The sequence below is a fragment of the Panthera uncia genome (genome assembly GCF_023721935.1).
Source record: "Panthera uncia isolate 11264 chromosome B2 unlocalized genomic scaffold, Puncia_PCG_1.0 HiC_scaffold_24, whole genome shotgun sequence".
Classification (NCBI taxonomy): domain Eukaryota; kingdom Metazoa; phylum Chordata; class Mammalia; order Carnivora; family Felidae; genus Panthera; species Panthera uncia.
The window spans coordinates 24,610,153-24,634,784 of NW_026057580.1; the positions used below are offsets into that span (position 1 = coordinate 24,610,153).

Sequence of the window (24,632 nt, forward strand, 5' to 3'; positions counted from 1 at the left end):
TCTATAAAGAATTGGTCAGAAACACAGGTGATAACCTGGGCTTGTGACTGGTATCTGAAGTGTGTGTTGGGGGGGGGGGGGGGGGGGGGGGGGGTGGCTCCCACACATTGGAATTAGGTGCCAGAATCTCAGATGGTCATTCAAGAAACCTGTGAGTCATTCCTGATGTTACCTCTTTCCTGTTCCATAGCCAAGTCCTAGGCTTGGCCTAAGCCAAGACAGAGAAAGACAAAAATCATATGACTTCACTCATATGAGGACTTTAAGAGACAAAACAGATGAACATAGGAAAGGGAAACAAAAATAATATAGGCGGGAGGGGAACAAAACAGAAGAGACTCATAAATATGGAGAACAAACTGAGGGTTACTGGAGGGGTTATGGGAGGGGGAATGGGCTAAAGGGGTAAGGGGCACTAAGGAATCTACTCCTGAAATCATTGTTGCACTATATGCTAACTAATTTGGATGTAAATTTTAAAAAATAAAAAATAAAATTAAAAAAAAAGAGTAAGTCATTTTTCTTTAATGTGTTTCTTTTCACCCATATACAATTCATGATCCCTGAAAACTATTTGGCACGTTAGTGTCAGACATAGTAAAACAACTAGCAAAGGACTTTTTGCTGGGTCAGTGAAGGTACTAGATTTGAAGAATCACTAAATTACTTAAAAATATAACTTTTCAGAGGCACCTGGATGGCTCAGTTAGTAGAACATGCCGCTCTTGATCTTGGTATTGTGAGTTCAAACCCCACATTGGGCATGGCAATCACTTAAAAATTAAAACAAAACAAAACAACAAAAAAAAAAACTTTTCATAATGTTTTCCCTAGGAGCGCCTGGGTGGCTTAGTTGGGTTGAGACCCTTGATTTTGGCTCAGGTCATGATCCCAAGGGCATGGGATCCAGCCCTGAGATAGACTCTCCACTGAGTTTGGAGCCTGCTTGGGATTCTCTCCCTCTCTCTCTCTCTCTCTCTCTCTCTCTCTCTCTCTCTCCCCCTTTGCCCCATTCCCCTCTTGAGTGCTGTCTCTCTCAAAAAAAGAATATTTTCCCTAAATAATTTTGCACAACTCATTTCTAGATACAGCAGGTGAAATTTCTTTCAAAGGCCTTCAGACTAATTCTATTGCCATTTGTGCTACACCACAACTGCAGGATTTAAAAGGCCAGATCTGGGGTGCCTGGGTGGCTCAATCTGTTAAGCGTCAGACTTCAGCTCAGGTCATGATCTTGCAGGTCTAGGGTTCAAGACCTGCAACGGGCTCTGTGCTGACAGCTCAGGGCTAGATCCTGCTTTGGATTCTGTGTCTCCCTTTCTTTCTGCCCCTCCCCCACTGGCATGCACATGCGCACACTCTTTCTCTCTCTCTCAAAAATAAATAAATTTTTAAAAAATAAATAAAAGGCCAGGTTTCCACTTCTTGGGTACAGTCTTGAATCAAATAAAAGGTAGACATAATTGCATTAGAGTGTGCAAAAATCCCATGGAAATGGAAAAGGGCCTTCAAGAAGTTTTTCTCAAATTTGAATCCTCAGATTTATTTTTTGATACTCACTAGAATTTTCTTTTTTTTTCCCATTTAAAAAATTGTGGTGGGGTGCCTGGGTGGCTCAGTCAGTTAAGCATCTGACTTCGGCTCAGGTCATGATCTCACAGTTCGTGAGTTTGAGCCCTGTATCAGGCTCTGTGCTGACAGCTCAGAGCCTGGAGCTTGCTTTGGATTTTGTGTCTCCCTCTCTGTGCCCCTCCCTCCTCCCTGTCTCTCTCTCTCTCTCTCTCTTTCTCTCTCTCAAGAATAAATAAACATTTAAAAAATTAAAAAATTGTGGTAAAATATACTTAACACAAAATTTACCATTTTGACCATTTAAAAAAATTTTTTTAATGTTTATTTTTGAGAGAAAGAGACAGAGTGGGAGTGGGGGAGGGGCAGAGAGAGGGGGAGACACAGAATCTGAAGCAGGCTCCAGGCTCTGAGCTGTCAGCACAGAACCCGATGCAGAGCTTGAACTCATGAACCATGAGATCATGACCTGAGTCAAAGTCTGATGCTTGACTGACTGAGCCATGCAGGTGCCTCACCATTCTGACCATTTTCAAGGGTAGCGTTCAGGGGCATTAAGCACATTCATGTTGTCCAATCATTAATTACCACCATCCATCTCCAGAACATTTTTCACCTTGCAAAATGGAAACTGTACCCATTAAATACTAACTCCCCATTCTCCCCTCCACTCTCCCTCTGTCAACCATGATTCTACTTTGTGTATCTATGAATTTGACTACTTTAGATACCTTCTATAAGTGGAATCATACAGTATTTGTCCTATTGTGACTGGCTTTTATTCAGCACGATGTCTTCAAGGTTCATCCATGGTATACCATGTATCAGAATTTCCTTCCTTTTTAAGGCTGAGTAATATAATAAATGTCATATTTATATGACACTTTGTTTATCAATTCATCTGTTGATACACATTTGGGCTGCTACCATTTTTTGGCTACTGTAAATAATGTTGATATGGACATGGTTGTACAAATATTGGTTTGATTCCTTGCTTTCAATTCTTTTGAGTATATACCCAGAAGTGGAATTCTATTTTTATTTTTGTGAGGGACTGCCATATTGTTTTCCATAATGGCTGTACCATTTTACATTTCTGCTGGCAGTGCACAGAGGTTGCAATTTCTCACCAACCTTGCCAACACTTGCTATTTTCTGTTTTGTTTTGTTTTATAGTAGCCATTTATCTTTAATTTTTTTTAATTAATTTTTTTTTTTAAAGAGAGAGCGGGGGAGAGGGGCAGACGGAGAGAGGGAGAGAATCTTAAGCAGGTTCTCTGCTCAGCACAGAGCCCAACTTTGGGCTTGATTCTAGGACCCCGGGATCATGACCTGAGTTGAAATCAAGAGTCAGACCCTCAATGGACTGAACCAGCTGGGCACCCCTATAACAGTCATTCTAATGGGCGTGAAGTAATATCTCATTGTGGTTTGATTTGCATTTTACTAATGATAAGTGATATTGAGTCTTTTTTCATATACTTATTAGTCATTTGTACACCTTCTTTGAAGACATGTCTATTTAAGTCCTTTCCCCATTTCTTAATGAAGCTTTTCCTTTTCTTTTAAAGGGGGTGAGGGTGAGTACATTACTCAAGTTTAAGAGACTACTAACCAAATCCTAGAGATAAATCCATTGGCTACTTGGCATTAAATTTCCTATAAATAACCACTGTGTTTACAAAACAATATTGCAATTATAGGTAAAACATTTGAAATTAAAAATTTTTAATTTTAAAAACTACTGCTTGTGAAATATAATTCACATACAGAAAACTGTGCATAGGAGTACAGTTTAGTGAATTTTTACAAATGAACACATATGTGTAACTAGTGCCAACATCAACAGAGAGAGCCTTACTAACACCTTGGAAATCCCTCACCCAGTCACTATCCCTTTCCTGCAACGGTAACCATTATCCTAAATTTTATAGGTTTTTTTTTTCATGTTTTTGTGCTGAAAAAGTCTTACCCATTAAGTACTTTTTGTGCCTTACTTTTTGTTCAAATTTACATTTCTGCAGTTAAGCCATTTCATGTCGGTAGTTGTGGGTTATTCTTCTCATTGTTGCACAGTATTCCATTGCATCAACACTGTGTGAATTAGGTAATTCATTCCATCGTTTATGGTCTTTGGGGTTATTTCCATTTGGGGGCTATTAACACAAATGCAGTTGTGAACATTCTTTTGCCGTGTTGGTGCAAGGTAAGTACTCATTTCTCTTGGCTGGATTAGTAGAGGTGGAACTGGTGGGTCATAGGGTATGCTTCTTTAGGAAACAGCGCCCAATTGTTATTTAAAGGAGTTGTTCTAGTTTACTTTCCAGAAGCAGGGTAGATGCATTCAGTTACTCTACATCCTTGGAGTATTTTGCCAACAGTTGGTATTTTCCTTTATTCCCTCTATTCTATTGTATTTTGAAATATAAAAACAACTGAAGCAGTTTAGATTGCTTTCAGGGGGAACTTTTAATTGTTGGTTTGGTTCTCTCAACTGTTAACCATCTCAGACTTCTTTCTCCAGCCGCAACGGGTGGACTGTGAGTGCGTTTTCAGTTTTGCTCAACATTTTTTGCTCACTCTACCACTTGGATGTCATCCGGTGGAGAAAAAAAGGTGTGTGTCCAAGGCAGGGCAAGTCCTTTGAGTACTCTGGAAGTCTGATTACTTAGTAGGCGAAACCTATGCGGACCTTCCTCGGTCAGTGCTATACTAGGGTCGACGATCTAGGAGCTGCCGCCCGCCGCTGCGGTCCTCACTGCACACCGGGTTCCCCCAGAGGCACCGGGAACGCAGAAGAGCCGCCGGGAACGCGGGAGAGCCGCCCTCCCCGAGAACCAGCCAGAACGCGGGTGGAGCAGGGCGGGGGGACCGGGTCCGCGCGGAGCATGCGCAGAACCAGCCCAGCGCATGCTCCGCAGAGCGGCGCGTCCACAGATGAGGGGAGTCGAGTCTCCCGCGCCCCACCATCCTTGCCGGAGTTGCTGTTGAGTCGCTCGTGCTGAGCCGCTCGTTCTGAGCCCTGGCTGGCAATAAAGTTCGTTAAAAAAATCATAGTCATTTTTAAGAGAGTGAAAGAGGGCGCGAGCCAGCCGGGCGGCCCCGCCGGGGGGAGCTGGCGCGCTGGGAGGAGGAGGAGGAGGAGGTGGCGGCGGCGGCGGCAGCGGTTGCGCCGCGACCAGGAGGAGCCGGTCGCGCCGGGCGGCGGGTCCGTGGCCAGCGGGGACGGTGAGTAGCAGCCTGCACTCCGGGCAGCCGCGCGGCTCTCACTCGCCCTCTCCAGCGGTTCAGGACTCCCCCGGCTCTGCTGAGGAAGGACCCGCTTCTCCCCGGGGTCCCGGGATGTGCCGTACTCCGGGGACTGGAGAGGGGTGTCGGGGACAGGGGCCTCCAGGCCCGGGCTCCCATCCCCCGGCCCCTGAGCGCCCTCTCCCCCGCCTCGGAGCGCCGTGCCCAAGTTCCAGCTGGAGGAGGTGGGCGGCAGCGCCTGCCCGGCACCCGTTCTCCCTGCCCCGCGGCCGGGGCTCCCAGGGTGTGGGTCCCTGGAATTGCCCCTAGGGCGGGAAGGAGCGAGAAGGCGCGGGGGAGAGGCGCTGGCCTCCAGCCTGGCTGAGCACCCAGCTTCTCGTCTTTCCCCAGCCCCCAGGTGGGGAACGGGCGACCCCGGCCGGGAGACACAGCGGCAGGGGGCGTTAAGTGCCGAGTGAGGTGTGATGGGGAGGAGGGTCCCAGGCTCTACCCCGGCTTTTAGGCCCCCCTCTTCCTTGCGGAGGGGCCCCCTCCTTACCCGCGGCCCCACCCTTCCCTAGTTTCTCACTCAGTGACTGCTAGAATATGAATGAGCCAGACTGCACTATTTCATTGACACTGGCTGCCGCAGAATTTCTTAACTCGGAGAACCGAGGAGCCTTCAGCAGCTCCCAGACGTAAGAACCTGAGGGTGTGTGTGTGAGAGTATTAACTTCACTATCAGTAGTGTCAGCCGAGTCTGAAAAGGGCCGGGTACTTCTTTAGGTTTTATATAACTCCTAACGTCTTCCGGGTAATTTCACTGAACCTAACAAGTTTTTTCAGTGTTGTTATAAACATAATCGTACTGTACTTAAGTACAGGCTGAGATGAAAAAGACAACCCTTTTAATCAGTAACTTAGCTCATATTTTTCTTTTCTAGTTTATTAGATTGCATTGGTTGGGTAAGTCTTTAAATTGGGGGAAAAGAGTATTTATGTAAAGCATTACTGTAAGCTTTTTAATTATCATACTCAGGTTTATGCTTATTTTCTAAGAACTTAATTGTTTTGATATAGTGCCTTAAGTCGAGACAGTAGTAGTAGCTGATAATCACAAGAGTCAGACGGCCTGCGTTAAAATCTGATTGCACTTTCCTTCTTTAAATTAAAAAAAAACTTATTACTTATTTTGAGAGAGAGAGAGAGAGAGAATGAGCTGGGGAGAGGCAAAGAGAGAGAGGGAGAGATAATCCCAAGCAGGCTCGATGATGTCAGCTCAGAGCCTGATGCAGGGGCTGGATTCCACCAACCCTGAGATCATGACCTGAGCCAAACCAAGGTTGGAGGCTTAACTGACTGAGCCACCCAGGTGTCCCTTTAAATTTTGTTTTTAAAATTATATGATAAAGGGCACCTGGGTGACTCAGTGGCCTGAGCCTCTGACTCTTCGTTTCCACTCAGGTCATGATCTTAAGGTCATGGGATCCAGCACGGCATTGGGCTCTGTGCTGTGCTTGGAGCCTGCTTGGGGTTCTCTCCTCTCCCTCCCCGACCTGTGTGTTCGTGCTCACTCCCACGCTCTCTCTCTCTTTCTGTCTCTCTCACAATAAATAAATAAACAAACATAAAATAAAATTAAATGGTAAAAGTGACTTTTTAGGGGATTTGTGGTTCTATGAATTTTAGATTAATGCAAACACCACTACAATCCGAATTATAAAACAGTTCTTACCACCGCCCCACCCCTGCCAAACTCATGCTGTCCTTTTATATCTTTTCCCTTACCCCTAACCCCTGGCAATCACCAGTCCTTTCCAGATGTCATATAAGTGGAATCATACAATATGTAACCTTTAATGCTGACTTCTTTTCACTCAGCTTAATGTCTTTGAGATTCCTCCAAATTGTTGTATGTATCAATAATTTTCTTTTTTTATTGCTAAGTAGTGTTCCATTAGGTAGATGTACCACAGTTGTTTATACACCCACCCACTGAAGGACATTTGGAGTGTTTCCAGTTTTTTGTGATTATACATGGAGCTGCTTATAAACATTCATGTAAAGGTTTTTGTGTGAATATAAGTTTTCATTTTAGGGTATTGCTAAGAGTGGGTTGCAGGGTCATATAAAATATGTTTAACTTTATAAGAAACTGTCATGCTGATGTCCAGAGTGGTTGTATCATTTTGCATTCTTACCAGCCATGTGTGAGAGTACCAGTTGTTCTACATCCTCCTAAGCACTTGGTATTGTCAGTAATTTTAAATGTAAATGTAAAATGTAAAAGTAAATTTAAATTTTAAATTTAAATTAGCCATGCTAATAGACGTGTGGTATCACATGATTTTGATGTGTCTTTAACTAATGGTTAATGATGTTGAATATCTTTTCATGTGCTTATTTGGCATGTATAATCTTTGATGAGTATCTGGCCAAGGGTATTGCCCATTTTTCAAATGGGTTGTTTGCTTTCTTATGTTGAGCTTTGAGGGTTCTTGATATGTTCTGGAAACAAGTTATTTGGTAGATATGTGCTTTGCAAATACTTTCTTGCAGTTTGTAGCATGTCTTTTTGTTCTTTTGACAGCATCGTTTCCAGAGCAAATGTTTTTCGTTTTTATGAAGTCTAATTTATCAATTTTTCCTTTTAAGAACTCTGCCTAACCCCAGGTCAAGATTTACACCTTCTAAAATGTTTCTTCCAAAAAATATGGTTTTATTTTTATTTTATTTTATTTCAGATTTTATTTTTAAGCTCTACACCCAACGTGGGCCTCAAAATCACAACACCAAGGTCAAGAGTCACAGGTTCTACCAAACTGAGCCAGACAGGCACCCTTATAGTTTTATTTTATTTTTTAAAACGTTTTATTTATTTTTGAGAGAGAGTGAGAGTGCAGGGGAGTAGTAGGGAGAGAGGGTGACAGAGGATCTGAAGCAGGCTTGGCTCTGCACTGACAGCAGCTAGCCTGATTCAGGGCTGGAATTCACAAACTGTGAGATCATGACCTAAGCTGAAATCAAGAGTCTGATGCTCAACTGACTAAGTCATGCAGGTGCCCCTATATTTTTGTTTTTATTTTATTTTTTAAAAATGTTATTTTTGAGAGAGATAGAGAGAGCATGAGTGGGGGAAGGGCAGAGAGAAAGGGAGACAGAGGATCTGAAGCAGGCTCTGAGCTGACAGCAGAGAGCCTGATGTGGGGCTTGAACTCATAAACCAGGAGATCATGACCTGAGCTGAAGTTGGATGCTTAATCTACTGAGCCACCCAGGAGTCCCTTTTTTAAAAAAATTATTATTATTATTTTAATGTTTATTTATTATTTTTGAGAGAGCACCTATAGTTTTACATCTTTGATCCATTTTGAGGTTTAGGTAGATGTTTGTTTGCTTTTTTACATATGAATGTCCAATCGTTCCATCACCATTTGCTGAAGACATTGTCTTTTTTCCATTGAATTGTTTTTGCACCTTTGTCGAAAATCAATTGACTGAATTTGTGTGGGTCTATTTTTGGGCTCTCTGTTCCATTGATTTACGTATCTTTGTCTTTGCCAGTATCATGCTGTCTTAATTAGTATAGCTCTTTGGTGTCTTAAAATTGGCTAGTATGATTTCCTCCAATTTTATTCTTTTTCAAAATTGTGTTACCTATTCTAGTTTATTTGCCTTTCCATATAATGTTTAGCATCAGCTTGTCTTGGAATACCTGGGTAGCTCAGTCTGTTAAGGGACCAACTCTTGCTCTCAGTTCAGGTCATGATTTCATGCTTTGTGAGTTTGAGCCTTGAATCAGGCTCTGCACCGTCAGTGTGGAACTTGCTTAGGATTCTCTCTCTCCCTCTTTCTCTGCCTCCCCTGCTTGTACTTTCTCTCTCAAAATAAAAAAAATAAAAATAAATGTAGAATCAGCTTGTCTCAAATACAGAAAAAAAATCCTGCTGGTACTTTGGAATTGCATTAAACCATAGGTCAATTTGGGGAGAAGTGCTATTTTTACTTTGTTGAATCTTCCACTCTGTGAATATGGCATATCTTCTCATTTATTTAGGTGTTTATTTCATTAGTGTTTTATAGTTTTCAGCATATAGATCCTGTACGTGTTTTGTTAGATTTATACCAAAGTATTTAATTTTTTTTTGGAACTCTTGTAAATGTCACGTAAAAATTTTTGGTTTCAGGGTGCCTGGCTGGCTCAGTTGGAAGAGCATGTGACTCCTAATCTCAGGGTAGTGAGTTCAAGCCGCATGTTGGGTATAGAGATTACTTAAATAAATAAAACTTAAAAAAATATTGTTTCTTGCTTTCAAATTGTACATTGTTAGGGTATAGAAATACAATTCAGTGTTGTTTGTTGTTTTTGTATCTTGTGCCTTTGCTAACCTGATTTATTAGTTCCAGGATTTTTTTTTTAATTCCTTTAAGTTTCTATAAAGACAGTCATGTAATTTGTGAGTAGGGTCACTTTTATTCATTTTTTCCCTAATCTCTGTTTTATTTGTTTTTTTGTCACCTGTTTCTCTGGCTAGAACTTTGTGTATAATGTAGAACTTTGAGTGGTGAGAGTAGAGATCCTTTCCCTGTTCTTAGTCTAAGGGTTAAAACAGTCACACTTTCAGGTGTGTGGCTCAGTCAGTAGAGCTTGTGACTCTTGATTGCAGAGTCATGAGTTTGAGCCCCATGTTGCGGGTAGAGTTTACTTAAAATAAAAAAACAACAGGTTTTTAGAGTTAAGTATATAATATTAGCTGGATAGTTTTTTTTTTTTTTTTCAATATATGAAATTTATTGTCAAATTGGTTTCCATACAACACCCAGTGCTCATTCCAAAAGGTGCCCTCCTCAATACCCATCACCCACCCTTCCCTCCCTCCCACCCCCCATCAACCCTCAGTTTGTTCTCAGTTTTTAACAGTCTCTTATGCTTTGGCTCTCTCCCACTCTAACCTCTTTTTTTTTTTTCCTTCCCCTCCCCCATGGGTTTCTGTTAAGTTTCTCAGGATCCACATAAGAGTGAAAACATACGGTATCTGTCTTTCTCTGTATGGCTTATTTCACTTAGCATCACACTCTCCAGTTCCATCCACGTTGCTACAAAGGGCCATATTTCATTCTTTCTTATTGCCACATAGTACTCCATTGTGTATATACACCACAATTTCTTTATCCATTCATCAGTTAATGGACATGTAGGCTCTTTCCATAATTTGGCTATTGTTGAGAGTGCTGCTATAAACATTGGGGTACAAGTGCCCCTGTGCATCAGTACTGCTGTATCCCTTGGGTAAATTCCTAGCAGTGCTGCTGGGTCATAGGGTAGGTCTATTTTTAATTTTTTAGGAACCTCCACACTGTTTTCCAGAGTGGCTGCATAGCTGGATAGTTTTTTAATAGACACCATTAATCAGGTTGAAGGAGTCCTCTTGTGTTTCTAGTTTGCTGACTGTTTTTCTGACAAATGGATGTTGAGTTTTGTTATATATTTCTTGTGATATATGTATCAGTTGATATGGTGATGAGGTTTTTCTTTGCTTTGTTAATATGGTTGATTACACTGATTGGTTTTAGGTATTGAACCACCCTTGCATTCCCAGAACAAAGCCCACTTGGTCCTGGTGATTCTTTTTATATATTCCTGGATTTGACTTGCTAATATTTTGTTGAGGACTTTGGTGTGTCTGTGTTCATGAGGGGATATTTGTCCAGTTTTCTTTTTTGTACTGTCTGTGTGGTGTTGGTATCAAGGTAATGCTGGCTTTATAAAATAAGTTGGGAAGTGTTCCCCTCTTTTCAGTATTCTGGAAGAGATTGTGTATCGTTGGTGTCAATTCTTGAAAAGCTTGATAGAATTCTCCCATGAAATCACCTGAGCCTGGAGATTTTTCTTTGAGTTTTTAAGTTACAAATTCAATTTCCTTTATAGTTATAGGGCTATTCAAATTATCTATTTCATATTGAGTGAGTTGTGGTAGTTAATCCTGTTTAAGGAATTGGTCCATTTCATCTATGTTGTCAAATTTATGTGTGTAGAGTTGTCTGTTGTATTATCCTTTGGAGTCCACAGAGTCCATAGTGACATTCTTGATTTTATTCCTAATATTGGTAAATTGTGTATTCTCTTTTTTTTTCTGTCAGTTATACTGATCTTTAAAGAAACAGTTTTTTGTTTAATTTTCCCTGTTTTTCTGTTTCCAATTTCATTGATTTCTGTTCTTTATTATTTCCATCATTTGCTTTGGGTTTATTTTGCTCTTTTTCTAGTTTCTTGAGGTGGGAGTTTAAATGATTGAGACTTTTCTTCTTTTCTAAGGTAAGCATTTAGTGCTATAAATTTTCTCTTTCAGCACTACATTAGCTATGTCTCACAGATTTTCACATGTTGTATTTTCCTTTTCATTCAATTATTTAAAAATTTAAAAATTATTTAAAAATTTAAAAATTAAAAAAAAATTTTTTCTTGTGCACCTGGGTGGCTCAAGTCATAACTGACAATTACTGGCATCCAGACTCTTGATTTCGACTCAGGTCATGATCCCAGGGTCATGGGATCGAGCCCCATGTCAGGCTCCACACTGAACATGGAACCTGCTTAAGATATTCTCTCTCCCTCCCTCCCTGCCCCTCTTCCCACTCATGCTCGCTCTCTCTCTCTTAAAAAAAAAATTATCTTCAGCTTCAGTCTTTGGCTCACACATTGTTTTTAGTTTGCAAATGTTTGGAGATTTTCCTGTTATCTTTCTGTTTTCTGTTAATTATTTCTAGTTCGACTGCATTGTGGTCTGATTATTTTAAGTTTGTTGAGGTTTTCTTTTTTTTAAATCACCTGGAATTTGTTTTATCTTGGTATATATTTAGTAGATAGATTTAATAGATACTTAAAAAGAAGTATATTCTGTTGTGTGGACAGTTCTATAAATGTCAGATTCTGATTGTTTTATTGTTATTAGACTTTAATTTTGTTTTAAGTATATCTCTTTGTAACTTCAGTAGTTGCTCTGGATATTACACTATATATATATATATATATATATATATATATGTATATACACACGCACACACACACACTATGTACGTACATATGTGTATGTATAAATATATGTACACACATATATGTATATATGTATACATACATATATATGTATACATGTAATATACACATATATATGCACTTATATATACACACACATATATATACACTTATATATATAATTTATCACAGTCTTTTGGAGTCAACATTTTACCAGTTCAAGTGAAGCATAGAAACTTTACCTTCCTTTACATTCCTTTATCTTCTCCCATTTATAATTAGCTATCATAAATATTTTCTCTATACATACTGAAAACCACACAATTGTGTTTGAGTCCAACATAATTTAGAACATTCAAGAGAAGTCTTGTATTTACCTGTATTTTTGTTCCTACCATAGTCTTCTTTTCATTCTTATACTTTTTTTTTTCATCATTTAATTATGTTTGAGGTGGAGACCTAGAACCTATACTTGAACAAATCCTCCTAGATGATTCTTATGATTGTGCAAATTTGTGAAGCGGTAGGGACAATTACTGAGACTCCGTGGTGGGGGATGGGGGAAATGTTCTTCATGTTTCAGACTTGTTTTATGTAATGGTTGTATAGATGGATTTTCAGTTAAGGTAGTTGGAATATAATATTGTATAATAGGAATTTAACTAGTAATTTTAAGAAATAGAAGAAATTGACTTTCTGTTCTTTTCAATCTAAAATGCAGACAGTACACATTGTATTACTTTCATTATATGAGTAACTGTAACTAGTCTGAAACTAAAGAAAGAATGTGTGGTATAAGATTATTTATAAAGGATTCATTATAACCTGAACAGTGAAGCACTGTAAGAGTTCAGTGCTGACACACAGTTGTATATTATACAAAATCTTTCTTAGGGGTGCTTTTCTAGGGATAGTAATTATTACTTGTGAGGTTGAAAAAGCAGTTTTCTTAGATATTTTATTTGTTACCCATATGGTGGTGACTATGGAGGATTTATTATGTTGTATGAAACTACCAGTTTTTGAGTGCTCGATTTTCATTATGCTTAGTGCTTTATATGTGCCATTGATCAACAATCTTGTGAGATAAATATCCTTAGTAAACTGAAGTTTAAAGAGGTCAAGCAGTAACTTCACTAAGAGCAACTTTAAATCAGACCTCAACTCTAACACTGACCATCTTAATCTTAGTCTCCGTGAAAGGTAGAACTATGTAATCTAGGCCTTTATTAATACCTAGATATCATACATTTTGCTACTGATCAGGATTCAGAAATGAATGATATTATTGTTCCTCCTTTCAAATAATTTACATGATCTAAACAGGATGGTAAGAGGGCCTCCATCATGGAAACAAATTCTTGCAGTGCAATATAATTATTTCTCCATAAAACAATTATAGCTTATTTTGTACAATTTTTATGTTATGAAAAATAATTTCATTTTAAACCACAGATTTGAGAAGATCTGATCACCTGGAATTAAAGTTGGTTCAGAAACCTTTTCAACTGCAAAAATGTTGGAGGAAGATATGGAAGTGGCTATCAAGATGGTGGTTGTAGGGAATGGAGCAGTTGGAAAGTCAAGTATGATTCAGCGATATTGCAAAGGCATTTTTACAAAAGACTACAAGAAAACCATTGGAGTTGATTTTTTGGAGCGACAAATCCAGTATGTACTTGGCCATTTTATCCCCTGAGTTTTGATTTATGAAGTTTTGATTTGTGAACTATATCTAGGACTTTCACTGGAATAATACTAATTATAGTATAGTCCAAGGTTAGGAGTCTAGTGACTGTGGCTAATGAGACATTCTGTGGTGGTTTTCAAATACTTATTACTGTGTGTATCTTTTTTTTTTCTTTTTAATGTTTCAAGCTTTTATTTAGATTCCAGTTAGTTAACATATTCCTGTGTATATCTTTATTCTTCTGCCTTTTTTCACCTTTCATCTGTTTTCCCTTCCTCATTTCCCCCCTTTTTTCATACTCCCCTCCCCACTTTCTGTCTTGTATCTGATGTTATATTTATTGGTGGCACCTTGCGTACTTCTTAAAGTCAAACTGATGCTTGACTCTAATGAGATTTCTGTCCCTTATAGGCACAACTTGGAGATTTTGCAGGTTCTGTTCCAGACTACCACAATAAAGCAAGTCAAATGAATTTTTTGGTTGCACAGTGCATATAAAAGTTATGTTTACATTTTACTGTAGTCTATTAAGTATGCAACAGCATTATGTCTAAAAAAATGTACATACCTTAATTTAAAAATACTGTATTGCTCAGGCACCTGGGTGGCTCAGTCGGTTGGGCATCCGACTTCGGCGTAGGTCATGATCTCGCGGTGAGTTCAAGTCCCACGTCGGGCTCTGTGCTGACAGGTCAGAGCCTGGAGCCTGCTTCTGATTCTGTGTCTCCCACTCTCTCTGCCCCTCCCCCACTCCTGCTCTGTCTCTCTCACTCTCAAAAATGAATAAATGTTAAAAAAATTAAATATTAAAAATTTAAAAAATACTGTATTGCTAAAAAATGCTAACCATCCTCTGATCTTTCACTGAGTCTTAATCTTTTTGCTGGTGAAGGTCTTGTCTTGATGTTGATGGCTGCTGACTGATCAGGGTGGTGGTTGAATGTTGGGGTGGCTGTGGTAGTTTCTTAATATAAGACAACAGTGAAGTTTGCTTCACTGATTTACTCTGCCTTTCAGGAATGATTTCCCTGTAGCATGTGATGCTGTTTGATGGCATTTTACCCACAGTAGAACTTCATTCAAAATTGGAGTAAATTCTCTCAAACCCTATTGAATCACTATATTGTACACCTGAAACTGATATAACGCTGTATGTTATACTATAGTGGAATTAAAATTAAAAACTTTAAAAAAATTCTCTCAAACCCTGCTGCTACCTTATCAGCTAAGTTTATTTAATATTCTAAATCCTTTCTTGTCATTTCAACAGTCTGCACAGCATCTTCACCAGGACTAGATTCCATGCCAAGAAACCACTTTCTTTGCTCATTTATAATAAGCAACTCCTCATCTGCTCATGTTTTATCATGAGATTGCAGCAATTCAATCACATCTTCAGGCTCCATGTCCTGCTATTTCCACCACGTCTGCAGATACTTCCTCCATGGAAGTCGTTGAACCTTTCAGAGTCATCCGTGAGGGTTGGAATCAACTTCTTCCAAAGTCCTGTTGATGTTGATATTTGACCTCTTCCAGTGAATCACAGATGTTCTTATTGGCATCTACAGTGGTAAATCCTTTCTATAAAGTTTCAATTTACTTTGCCCAGATCTATCAGAGGAATTACTATCTGTAGCAGCCATAGCCTTACAGAATATATTTCTTAAATACTAAGACTTGAAAGTCAAATGGCCTGCAGAATGGATGTTGTGTTAGCAGTCATGACAACAACATTCTCTCATTGTACATCTCCATCAGACCTCTTGGGTGACCAGGTCCATTGTCAATGAGCAGTCATACTTTGAAGGAATTTTTTTCCTGAGCAGTAGGTCTCAACAGTGGGCTTAAAATATTTAGTAAACCATGATGTAAACAGATGTGCTGTCATCCAGGCCTTGTGGTTCCATTTATAGAGCACAGGCAGGGTAGATTTAGTATAATTCTGAAGGGCCATAGAATTTTCAGAATAGTAAATAAGTATTGGCTTCAACTTAAAGTCACCAGCTGCATTAGCCCCTAACAAGGGAGTTAACTTGCCCTTTGAAGCTTTGAAGCCAGGTACTGACTTTCCTCTAGTTATGAACGTCCTCCATAGAATCTCCTTCCAATAGAAGGCTGTTTCACCTACATTGAAAATTGGTGGCTTAGTGTAGCCACCTTCATTAATTATCTCAGCTAGATCTTCTGGGTAACTTGCTGCAGCTTCTGCATCAGTACCTGCTGTTTCACCTTGCTCTTTGATGTCATAGAGGCAGCATCTTTCCTTAAACCTCATGAGCCAGTCTCTGCTAACTTCAGTCTTTTCTTCTGCAGCTTCCTCACCTCTCTGCCTTCATAGAACTGAAGAGAGTTAGGGCCTTGCTCTGGATTATCGGGCTTTTGTTTGAGGGAATGTTGTGGCTGGTTATATCTTCTGTCCGGATCACAAAAGCTTTCTCCATATAAATAGTACAGCTGTTTCGCTTTCTTACGTTCTCCGTGTTCACTGGAGTAGCTTGCTTGCTTATTGATTTATTTATTTAGTAGATAGTAAGTAAGTAAATATGTAAGTAATCTCTACACCCAATGTGGGGCTTGAGATCAAGTTGTATGCTCTACTGACTGAGCCATCCGGGCACCTGTGAGACAGCACTTTGATTTCCTTCAAGAATTTTTCCTTTCATTCATAGCTTGGCTTACTGGCACAAGAGGCCTAGCTTTCAGCCTCTCTCAGCTTTCAACATGCTTTCCTCACTGCTTAATCATTTCTAGCTTTTTAAAATTTTTTTAATGTTTATTTTCTAGAGAGAGCGCGCGCACACGTGTGTGCGAGTGGGGGAGGGGTAGAGAGAGAGGGAGACACAGAATCCGAAGCAGGCTCCAGGCTCTAAGCTGTCAGCACAGAGCCCGACACGGGGCTCGAACCCACAAACTGCAAGATCATGACCCAAACCAAAGTTGGACGTTTAACCGACTGAGCCACCTAGCTTTTGATTTAAAGTCAGAGATGTGTGGGTCTTCCTTTCACTTGAACACTTAGAGGCCCTTGTAAGGTTATTAATTGGCCTAATTTCAGTATGGCTGTGTCTCAGAATAGGCAGGCCCAAGGAGCGAGATGGGGGAATGACTGATGGTGGAACAGTGAGAACACACACAACATTGTTCCATTTAGTGTGCTATCTTATATGGAAGTGGTTTGTGGCAGCCAAAACGATTATAGTAGTAGCATTAAAGATCACTATTCACAGATCACCATGACAAATATGATAATAATGAAAAAATTTGGAATATTCTAAGAATTATCAAAATGTGGCACAGGGACTCAAAGTGAGCAGATGCTGTTGGAAAAAATGGTGCTGATATGATTGCTAAATGCAGGGTTGCCAAAAACCTGCCATTTGTAAAAAACACAGTATCTGTGAAGCCCAGTAAAGCGAAGTGCAATAAAATGAGGCATGCCTGCTTTATGTGGAAGGGAAATTACCTGTCTCTCAGTATAGTTTTCAGCTCTTATATTATGGGATCCTAAGACTATCTGGAAGTTCGAGAATTGATCATTTGTTTTAAAGAAATAAGAGCAGATTTGGCAGGATTAAATACTCCTATGAAAAGGAAATCTTACTTTAGTAGATCCATTTGGATTCTAAAACATGTCAAGAGTGACACTTTTTGTCATTAGTCCTCAGAACTTTTTTTTTTTTTTTTTTAACTTTTATTTATTTTTGAGACAGAGAGAGACAGAGCATGAACGGGGGAGGGGCAGAGAGAGAGGGAGACACAGAATCCGAAGCAGGCTCCATCCTCTGAGCCATCAGCCCAGAGCCCGACGCGGGGCTTGAACTCACGGACCGTGAGATCGTGACCTGAGCTGAAGTCGGACGCTTAACCGACTGAGCCACCCAGGCGCCCCTAGTCCTCAGAACTTTTAAGGAAATTTTATTTTAATTTTTTTTATTCTGAGTATAGTCAACACATAATGTTACATTAGTTTTAAGTATACAACAAAATGATTCAACTCTCTGTAGGTTAAGCTATGTTCACCACAAGTGTAGCTACATCTGTTACCATACAATGCAATTACAATATTATTGACTACATTTTCTATGCTGTACCTTTCATTCCCGTGATTTATTCATTCCATAACTAGGAGCCTATATCTCCCACTGCCCTTCATTCATTATGCCCATTCCCCCATACCCCAAGCATGCATGTGTATATGTGTGTGTATTTTTTTTTAATTTTTAAAAATATTTATTTATGTTTGAGAGACAGAGACAGAGACAGAGTGTGAGCAGGGGACGGGCAGAGAGAGAGAGGGAGACACAGAATCCAAAGCAGGCTCCAGGCTCTGAGCTGTCAGCACAGAGCCCGACTCGGGGCTCAAACCCACGAACCACGAGATCATGACCTGAGCCGATGTCAGACGCTCAAATGACTGAGCCACCCAGGCGCCCATATCTATATGTATTTTTTAAGTATTTATTTTTGAGAGAGAGCAAGTTGGAGAGGGGCAGAGAGAGAGGGAGACAGAGGATCTGAAGCGGGCTGTGCACTGACAGCAGAGAACCCATTGCGGGCTTGAAGCCATGAACCGTGAGATAATGACCTAAGCCAAAATCAAGAGTCAGATGCTTAACTGACTGAGTTACCCAGGAGTCCCAGAAATAAGTAACATTAAACAAATCTGACTAGCGTAGACATTAGCGTTAAAGATAATTGTGCTCATTGTTTTAAAGATTGTTCAATTTCTAATTTGCATTTTATTATCCTTATTTATTTATTTATTTATTTATTTATTTATTTATTTATTTATTTAAAGAGAGAGGGTGCAAGTCAGCTAAGGGGAGAGAGGGAGACGCAGAGCTCACCTGAAGCGGGGCTAAAGCTCACCCTATGTGGGAATTGGCCTCATGAACTGAGATCATGACCTGAGCCAAAGTCAGATGTTTAACAACTGAGCCACCCAGGTGCCCCTATTTCCCTCTTTTAAAGATACTTCTGTGTTTACTTCCTTTCTCAGATATTTTAAGAGGATTCATTTTAAGTCTTAATAGTATTTATTTTTGTACTTGTTATCTGAACCAAATTAACATTTTAAGTATATAGTTGATCCTTGTTATTTGTAGAGTCCATATTTATATTTTAAGTATATTGTTGATTCTTGTTATTTGTAATTCCATATTTGCAAATTCATCTACTTGCTAAAATTTATTTGTAATCCCAGAATCAATATGGTCAGTGCTTTGGTGGTCATTCATTGATATGCACAGAGCAGCAAATATTTGGTACCTTACATGCACGTTCTCAGGTTAGACTGAACAAGGTGACTTCCTTTTTCATCTCTCATATTATAAACAAGTGTTTTTTTGTGTGTCTGTTTTTGTCCCACATTTTTGTGCTTTTTGTTGAAGGTGATGCTGTTTAACATGGCCCCAAGCATAGTGCCATCTAGTTTCCCTAAGTACAAGAACGCTATGATGTGCCTTATAGAGAAAATATGTATGTTAGGTATGCGTCATTCAGGCGTAAGTTACAGTGCTGTTGGCTTTGACTTCAACATTAATGAATAAACAATATGCATTAAATAAGCTATCTTTAAACAGAATCACAAAAAACCAAGGTTATATATTTATTGGTTGGGGAGAATGTAACCAGGGCTTACAAGAACCTAACCCTGTATTTCCCTGGGAGCAGTGTTTCAGTATTTTATAATGCAGCATTTGCAGTGACTTTATAGAACAGGAATAAGACAATGGAGTGTATGACAAGTAAATTTATAAGTTGAAGGGCAACCAAGCAGGTAAACTGCTTGCTTTTGCTCATTGCTTCCTCTTGCTTCTTCCTTCCATTGTCACTCTTTTCTTTTCTTTCCTTTTTTCTTTTCTTTTCTTTTCTTTCTTTCTTTCTTTCTTTCTTTCTTTTTTTCTCACTTCTGTCTTTTGCTTCTTTCATTTCTTTCCTTCCTTATTCTTATTGTATCACTTGTACGCCAGAACCCACTAGAATTTTGTAGCAAGAGGAGAGCAAGTATTAACCTAAGGGAATCCCCTTGCCAGTGCCAGTATCTGAGAGCCACCACTGTCTGTGACTGGTGTTAAAGGAGAAAACAGGACAGGTAAGCTCAAATCATGTATAAAGTTATAGCTTTGAGGGACTGTCTTTCCCCCTTTAGTTTCACTATTGGTAATAGTATCAATATTTAAAAGCACTCAGATTTTTTCAGAGTGAACACCAATAATGTAGTTTTAAAACCTTCAAATCTTTGAAAAATAAAAATAGGTACAAAGTTATGTTGCTGAAGACATTTTCTTTTACATATGACATAAATTCATCTCTTGTTTCAGAGTTAATGATGAAGATGTCAGACTAATGTTATGGGATACAGCAGGTCAAGAGGAATTTGATGCAATAACAAAGGCCTACTATCGAGGTAAATTGTGGGGTATTTTGCAGGGGGCGTTTTCTTTTGGGTAAACAAAGAACTTCACTTTTTTTTATTCCACATTAGAAGGGTTTCTTTTTAAGAATACTTAAATTAATTTCAAAGCATTTTTAAAAATCTCTTAGGTCACTATTCTAATGATCTTGTTGAGTGGTAAACAATACTTTGTACTATAGATCATTTGTCTCTGCCTTGGAATTATATGACTCACATAGGCATTCCCAGTTCTAATCAGTTAGAAACTGTTAAATGCCTTTTTTTTTTTTAATGTTTATTTTTGAGAGAGAGAGACAGACAGAGCTTCTGTGAGCACAGGAGGGGCAGGGAGAGGGAGACAGAGGATCTGAAGCAGGCTCTAGGCTATAACCTGAGAGCAGCGAGCCCAAGGCAGGGCTGGAACCCATGAGCTGCCAGATCATGACCTGAGCCGAAGTCAGACACTTAACCGACTAAGCCACCCAGGTGCCCCATAAATGCCTATTTCTGACCATATGGAGATGACTATATGGTCAGAGTGGGAACTAGCATGAAAGAAAGCAAAATCCCTGCAAATAAGATGACATTTTGTTATGACTCATGAAATTGCGTGGATAAAGCTGTCTCAGTGCTCTGAGTTCAGAAAGGCGTAAGATACATGTGAAAGGAAAGAACTACACCTATAGGATTTAAGAATAAAATGTGGGGTTAAATTCCTCAAGAAAAGCTGAAATTTCATTCATTCATTCATTCATTCATTTATAAATTTACACCCAAGTTAGTTAGCATACAGTGTAATAATGATTTCAGGAATAGGATACAGTGATTCATCCCCTGTGTATAACACCCAGTGCTCATCCCAACAAATGTCCTCCTTAATGCCCCTTGCCCATTTAGCCCATCCCCCCACCCACAACCACTCCAGCAACCCTCTTAGTGTTCTCTATATTTCAGAGTCTCTTATGTTTTGTCCCCCTCCCTGTTTTTATTTTACTTTTGCTTCCCTTTTCTTATGTTCATCTGTTTTGTATCTTGAATTCCACATATGAATGAAGTCATGATATGTGTCTTTCTCTAATACCGCTTAGCATAATAGACTCTAGTTGTTGCAGATGGCAAGATTTCATTCTTTCTGATTGCTGAGTAATACTCCGTTATATACAACGGAGTATTCCACATCTTCTTTATCCATTCATCTATTGATGGACATTTGGGCTCTTTCCATACTTGGCCCATTGTTGATAGTGCTGCTGTAAATACTGGAGTGCATGTGCCCCTTTGAAACAGCACACCTGTATCCTTTGGATAAATACCTACTAGAGCAATTGCTGGGTTGTAGGGGAAAAACTGAAATTTCTTTTTTTGTTTGTTTTTAATTTTTTTTTTTAACGTTTATTTATTTTTGAGACAGAGAGAGACAGAGCATGAGTGGGGATGGAGCAGAGAGAGAGAGAGACACAATCTGAAACAGGCTCCAGGCTCTGAGTGGTCAGCACAGAGCCCGACATGGGGCTCGAACTCACGGACCGTGAGATCATGACCTGAGCCGAAGTCGGACGCTTAACCGACCAAGCCACCCAGGCGCCCCAAAAACTGAAATTTCTAAATGGAACTTAAAGTTTCCTATAAAATTTTGTCCTTTTGAAATTTATGACAAGCTTTTACAGTGTTTCTCCAACTCATTGCCAGTGGTAATTGCAATGAGAACAAAATAACTGGAGGTTTGATATAATACCATGTAGTCTTATAGTGTGTTGGCGCTTTTGAATATATATCTTGTTTTTTCCCACTTTTGAAAATGTGGGATTTATATTAATAATGGCAGCTGAGGTATAATGAAAACACAATTGTGCTAAACATCCAAACCACCAAAGAAGTTGCTGTTCCAACTTGGTACCAGGGAAACTTGACTTCTACTGCCTACTCTCAGAAGACATTTTGGTTCCTTGAGAAATTAAGAGAGGTACACCAGGTAGTATTGTAATAATGTCACCACTACTTCTCACTTTATTTACTGTGTCCTTAAAAGCTTCCCACCTGCAGTAGTTTGGACTGTTGCTCTCCGATGCATGCCAGTTTGGATCTTGGGCACCTATAACATGGTATGAGGCAGGAATTGTGTCCTTAGTACCCAAAGCTCTTAGATTAGATGGGATTTTTATCAAATTATTAATTTCATAAGCACTGATGCTAAAGGTCCTAAAAATAAAGTTAATTCTTTTTTTTTTTTTTTTTTTAATGTTTATTTTTGAGGTGGGGGTGGGGCAGAGAGCATGGGAGAGAGAGAAAATCCCAAGCAGGCTTCACGCTCTCAGCACAGAGCCCAACATGGGACTCGATCCCATGAACTGTGAGATCACATCCTGAGCCAAAACCAAGAGTCAGATGCTTAAGCAACTGAGCCACCGAGATGCCCCAATTCTTTTTTTTTTTTTTTGACATTTTTAAGTTGTTTTATTTTATTTTATTTTATTTTATTTTATTTTATTTTATTTTATTTTATTTTATTTTATTTAAGAGAGAGAGAAAGTGTGTGCGCAGTGGAGAGGGGCACTGGGAGAGGGAGAGAGAATCTTAAGCAGGCTTCACACTTAGTGCAGAGCCTGACATGGGGCTGGATCACATGGGATCATGACCTGAGCCGAAATTGAGAGTTGGAAGCTCAACCGACTGAGCCACCCAGGGGCCCCAGTAAAGTTAATTCTTGAGTAAGATTATTTGTATTTTCTTAGGTTATTACCACCACATCCCCTCACCCCATTCACACGGGAAAAAACAAAACAAACAGCCTAGGTGTAAACTAGTAGGAGTATATGAGATTTTCATTGTTTTCATTTAGCTTTTTTCTCTAAGTTCTCGGCATGAAATATATGTTCTTTTGTGAGGAAAAAAGATAGGTTGGGTTCTCTCATTTTAAGCTTTTGACAATTTTATATGGCAGTATTACTTTTTAACCGTTATGGATAATTGTGGAGAATGTATTTACCATATGTATCTCTAATTTATAAAGCAAAACTGTGTTAGTTTATAACTGACCCAAAATAAAGTTTAACTTGAAAAAAGGCAAAAATGATCAAATGTCAAAAATGATTTGATTTGCATATAAATAAAAAGGAGAAAATGTGGGAACTGTAGAATTAAGTAGATCACTTGGGTCCCTGGTTTTAAAAAAAAAGACCAGGTAGCTAAAAATATTTTTTTTTTTAAATGTTTTTATTTATTTTTGAGACAGAGACAGAGCACGAGTGGGGGAGGGGCAGAGAGAGGGGGAGACACAGAATCTGAAACAGGCTCCAGGCTCTGAGTTGTCAGCACAGAGCCCGACGCAGGGCTCGAACTCACAGACCATGAGATCATGACCTGAGCTGAAGTCGGACACTCAACCGACTGAGCCACTCAGGCGCCCCTAAAAATATTTTTATATCCACTGTAGTTGAGGAATTAATGCTTTCTTCAGTTTTTCCCTTCAGACTGTGTTCAACATTATTATCTTTTAAATTTCAAAATTGGACTCGTCTGGCTTGTCATGTAATTCTTGTTTAGTGCTTTTTAGGTGTCCACAAATCAGTTTCTCTTTACTACCTCTACAAAAAAACACTCTTTGCCAGAAACTAAAAAGAGAACCCATAATTATTAGTATTTACATCTTAACTTACTATGGGTGATGTTTAAATTTTTTTCCACTTGGTTTCATTTCACCTAAAAGGCTTTAAACAGCTTTGATTTTCCTACATTTAACATTTTAACTTAAAGTGATCTTAAGCATATAAATAGACGTCTGTTAAAAGCTTTTCTTAAAATGTAAATTTTTAGTCAACCATGTTAAATGGCAAAGAAAGTGGGATACTGAGACAGGTCTTAAGTTTCAGCTTCTTTTTCTAAGTTGTAAGAATAAACATCCCATCCCAGTGGCAATTATATGTGAATTTGAGAAATGGCATACTGAATATTCTTCTATGCTTTTCTTTGGGGTTTCATCAGAATGCTTTTGGTTGCTGACAACAGAAAAGCAATTTCAAACTGACTTAAACTACAAAGAAAAGTGGAAGTATCATAGCTTTTAGTTATGGTTTGTTCTTACTGTAACCTCTTTGATTCTCCCGGCTCCCCTCTCTCCCTTTGTGGGGTTCCTTCTCATGCTGATTTTCCTCTTGGTTGCAAGATTGCTACCATCAACAATGGAAGCCACATTCTTTGTTCACATCCTTGGGAGAAAGGATCACTTCCCACAACAATGGATTATAAGTCCTGAGCTTTTATCTGATTAGATCACCCTTGACCAGATCACAGTAAGTAGTCAGAGGAATTTGATTACCCTAATTGGCTTGGTGCACTTAGGGCCTACTCCCTCAGAGCAGAGTGTAGGTTCAGCCTGCCTAAACCATGTGTCTACTATACAGTGAGGGAGAGGTGTTCTTGGGGAGGGAGGGGAATTGGATGCCAATTTTTGCCACTAACATAGATTCAAATAATGATGTAATTAAATAGAAGCAAAGACTAGGAAGAGAAGATAAAGGCTGGGAAGAATGCATTAAATAAGATAGTGATTTAGTGATAGTAACACCATGCCTCATAAAATTAGGACTTACTGATAAATGTCCTAGAAATGTATCATCCAAAATATATAAAAATTTTAAAAGTTTATATTTAAAGAGGAAAAATGTTACTATAATTCATTTGAAAGACCTATGATATCAAAAACCTTTGCTTAAAGG

The 24,632-nt window shown here is 39.1% G+C and overlaps 1 protein-coding gene across 2 annotated transcripts in view; it reads left to right on the forward strand.

The window, feature by feature from the left end:
• Window positions 1-4,498: 4,498 nt before the first annotated feature.
• RAB23 (RAB23, member RAS oncogene family) overlaps window positions 4,499-24,632 on the forward strand; it is a 38,186-nt gene continuing 18,052 nt past the window's right edge. For both annotated transcript variants that reach the window (XR_007462550.1, XM_049652862.1), the window contains exons 1-3: window positions 4,499-4,797; window positions 13,286-13,501; window positions 19,844-19,929. Coding sequence is in view for 1 of the 2 variants with exons in the window: in XM_049652862.1 (XP_049508819.1) it covers window positions 13,347-13,501; window positions 19,844-19,929 (241 nt within the window). In the remaining variant the exon portion in view is untranslated. The remainder of the gene's footprint in view (window positions 4,798-13,285; window positions 13,502-19,843; window positions 19,930-24,632) is intronic.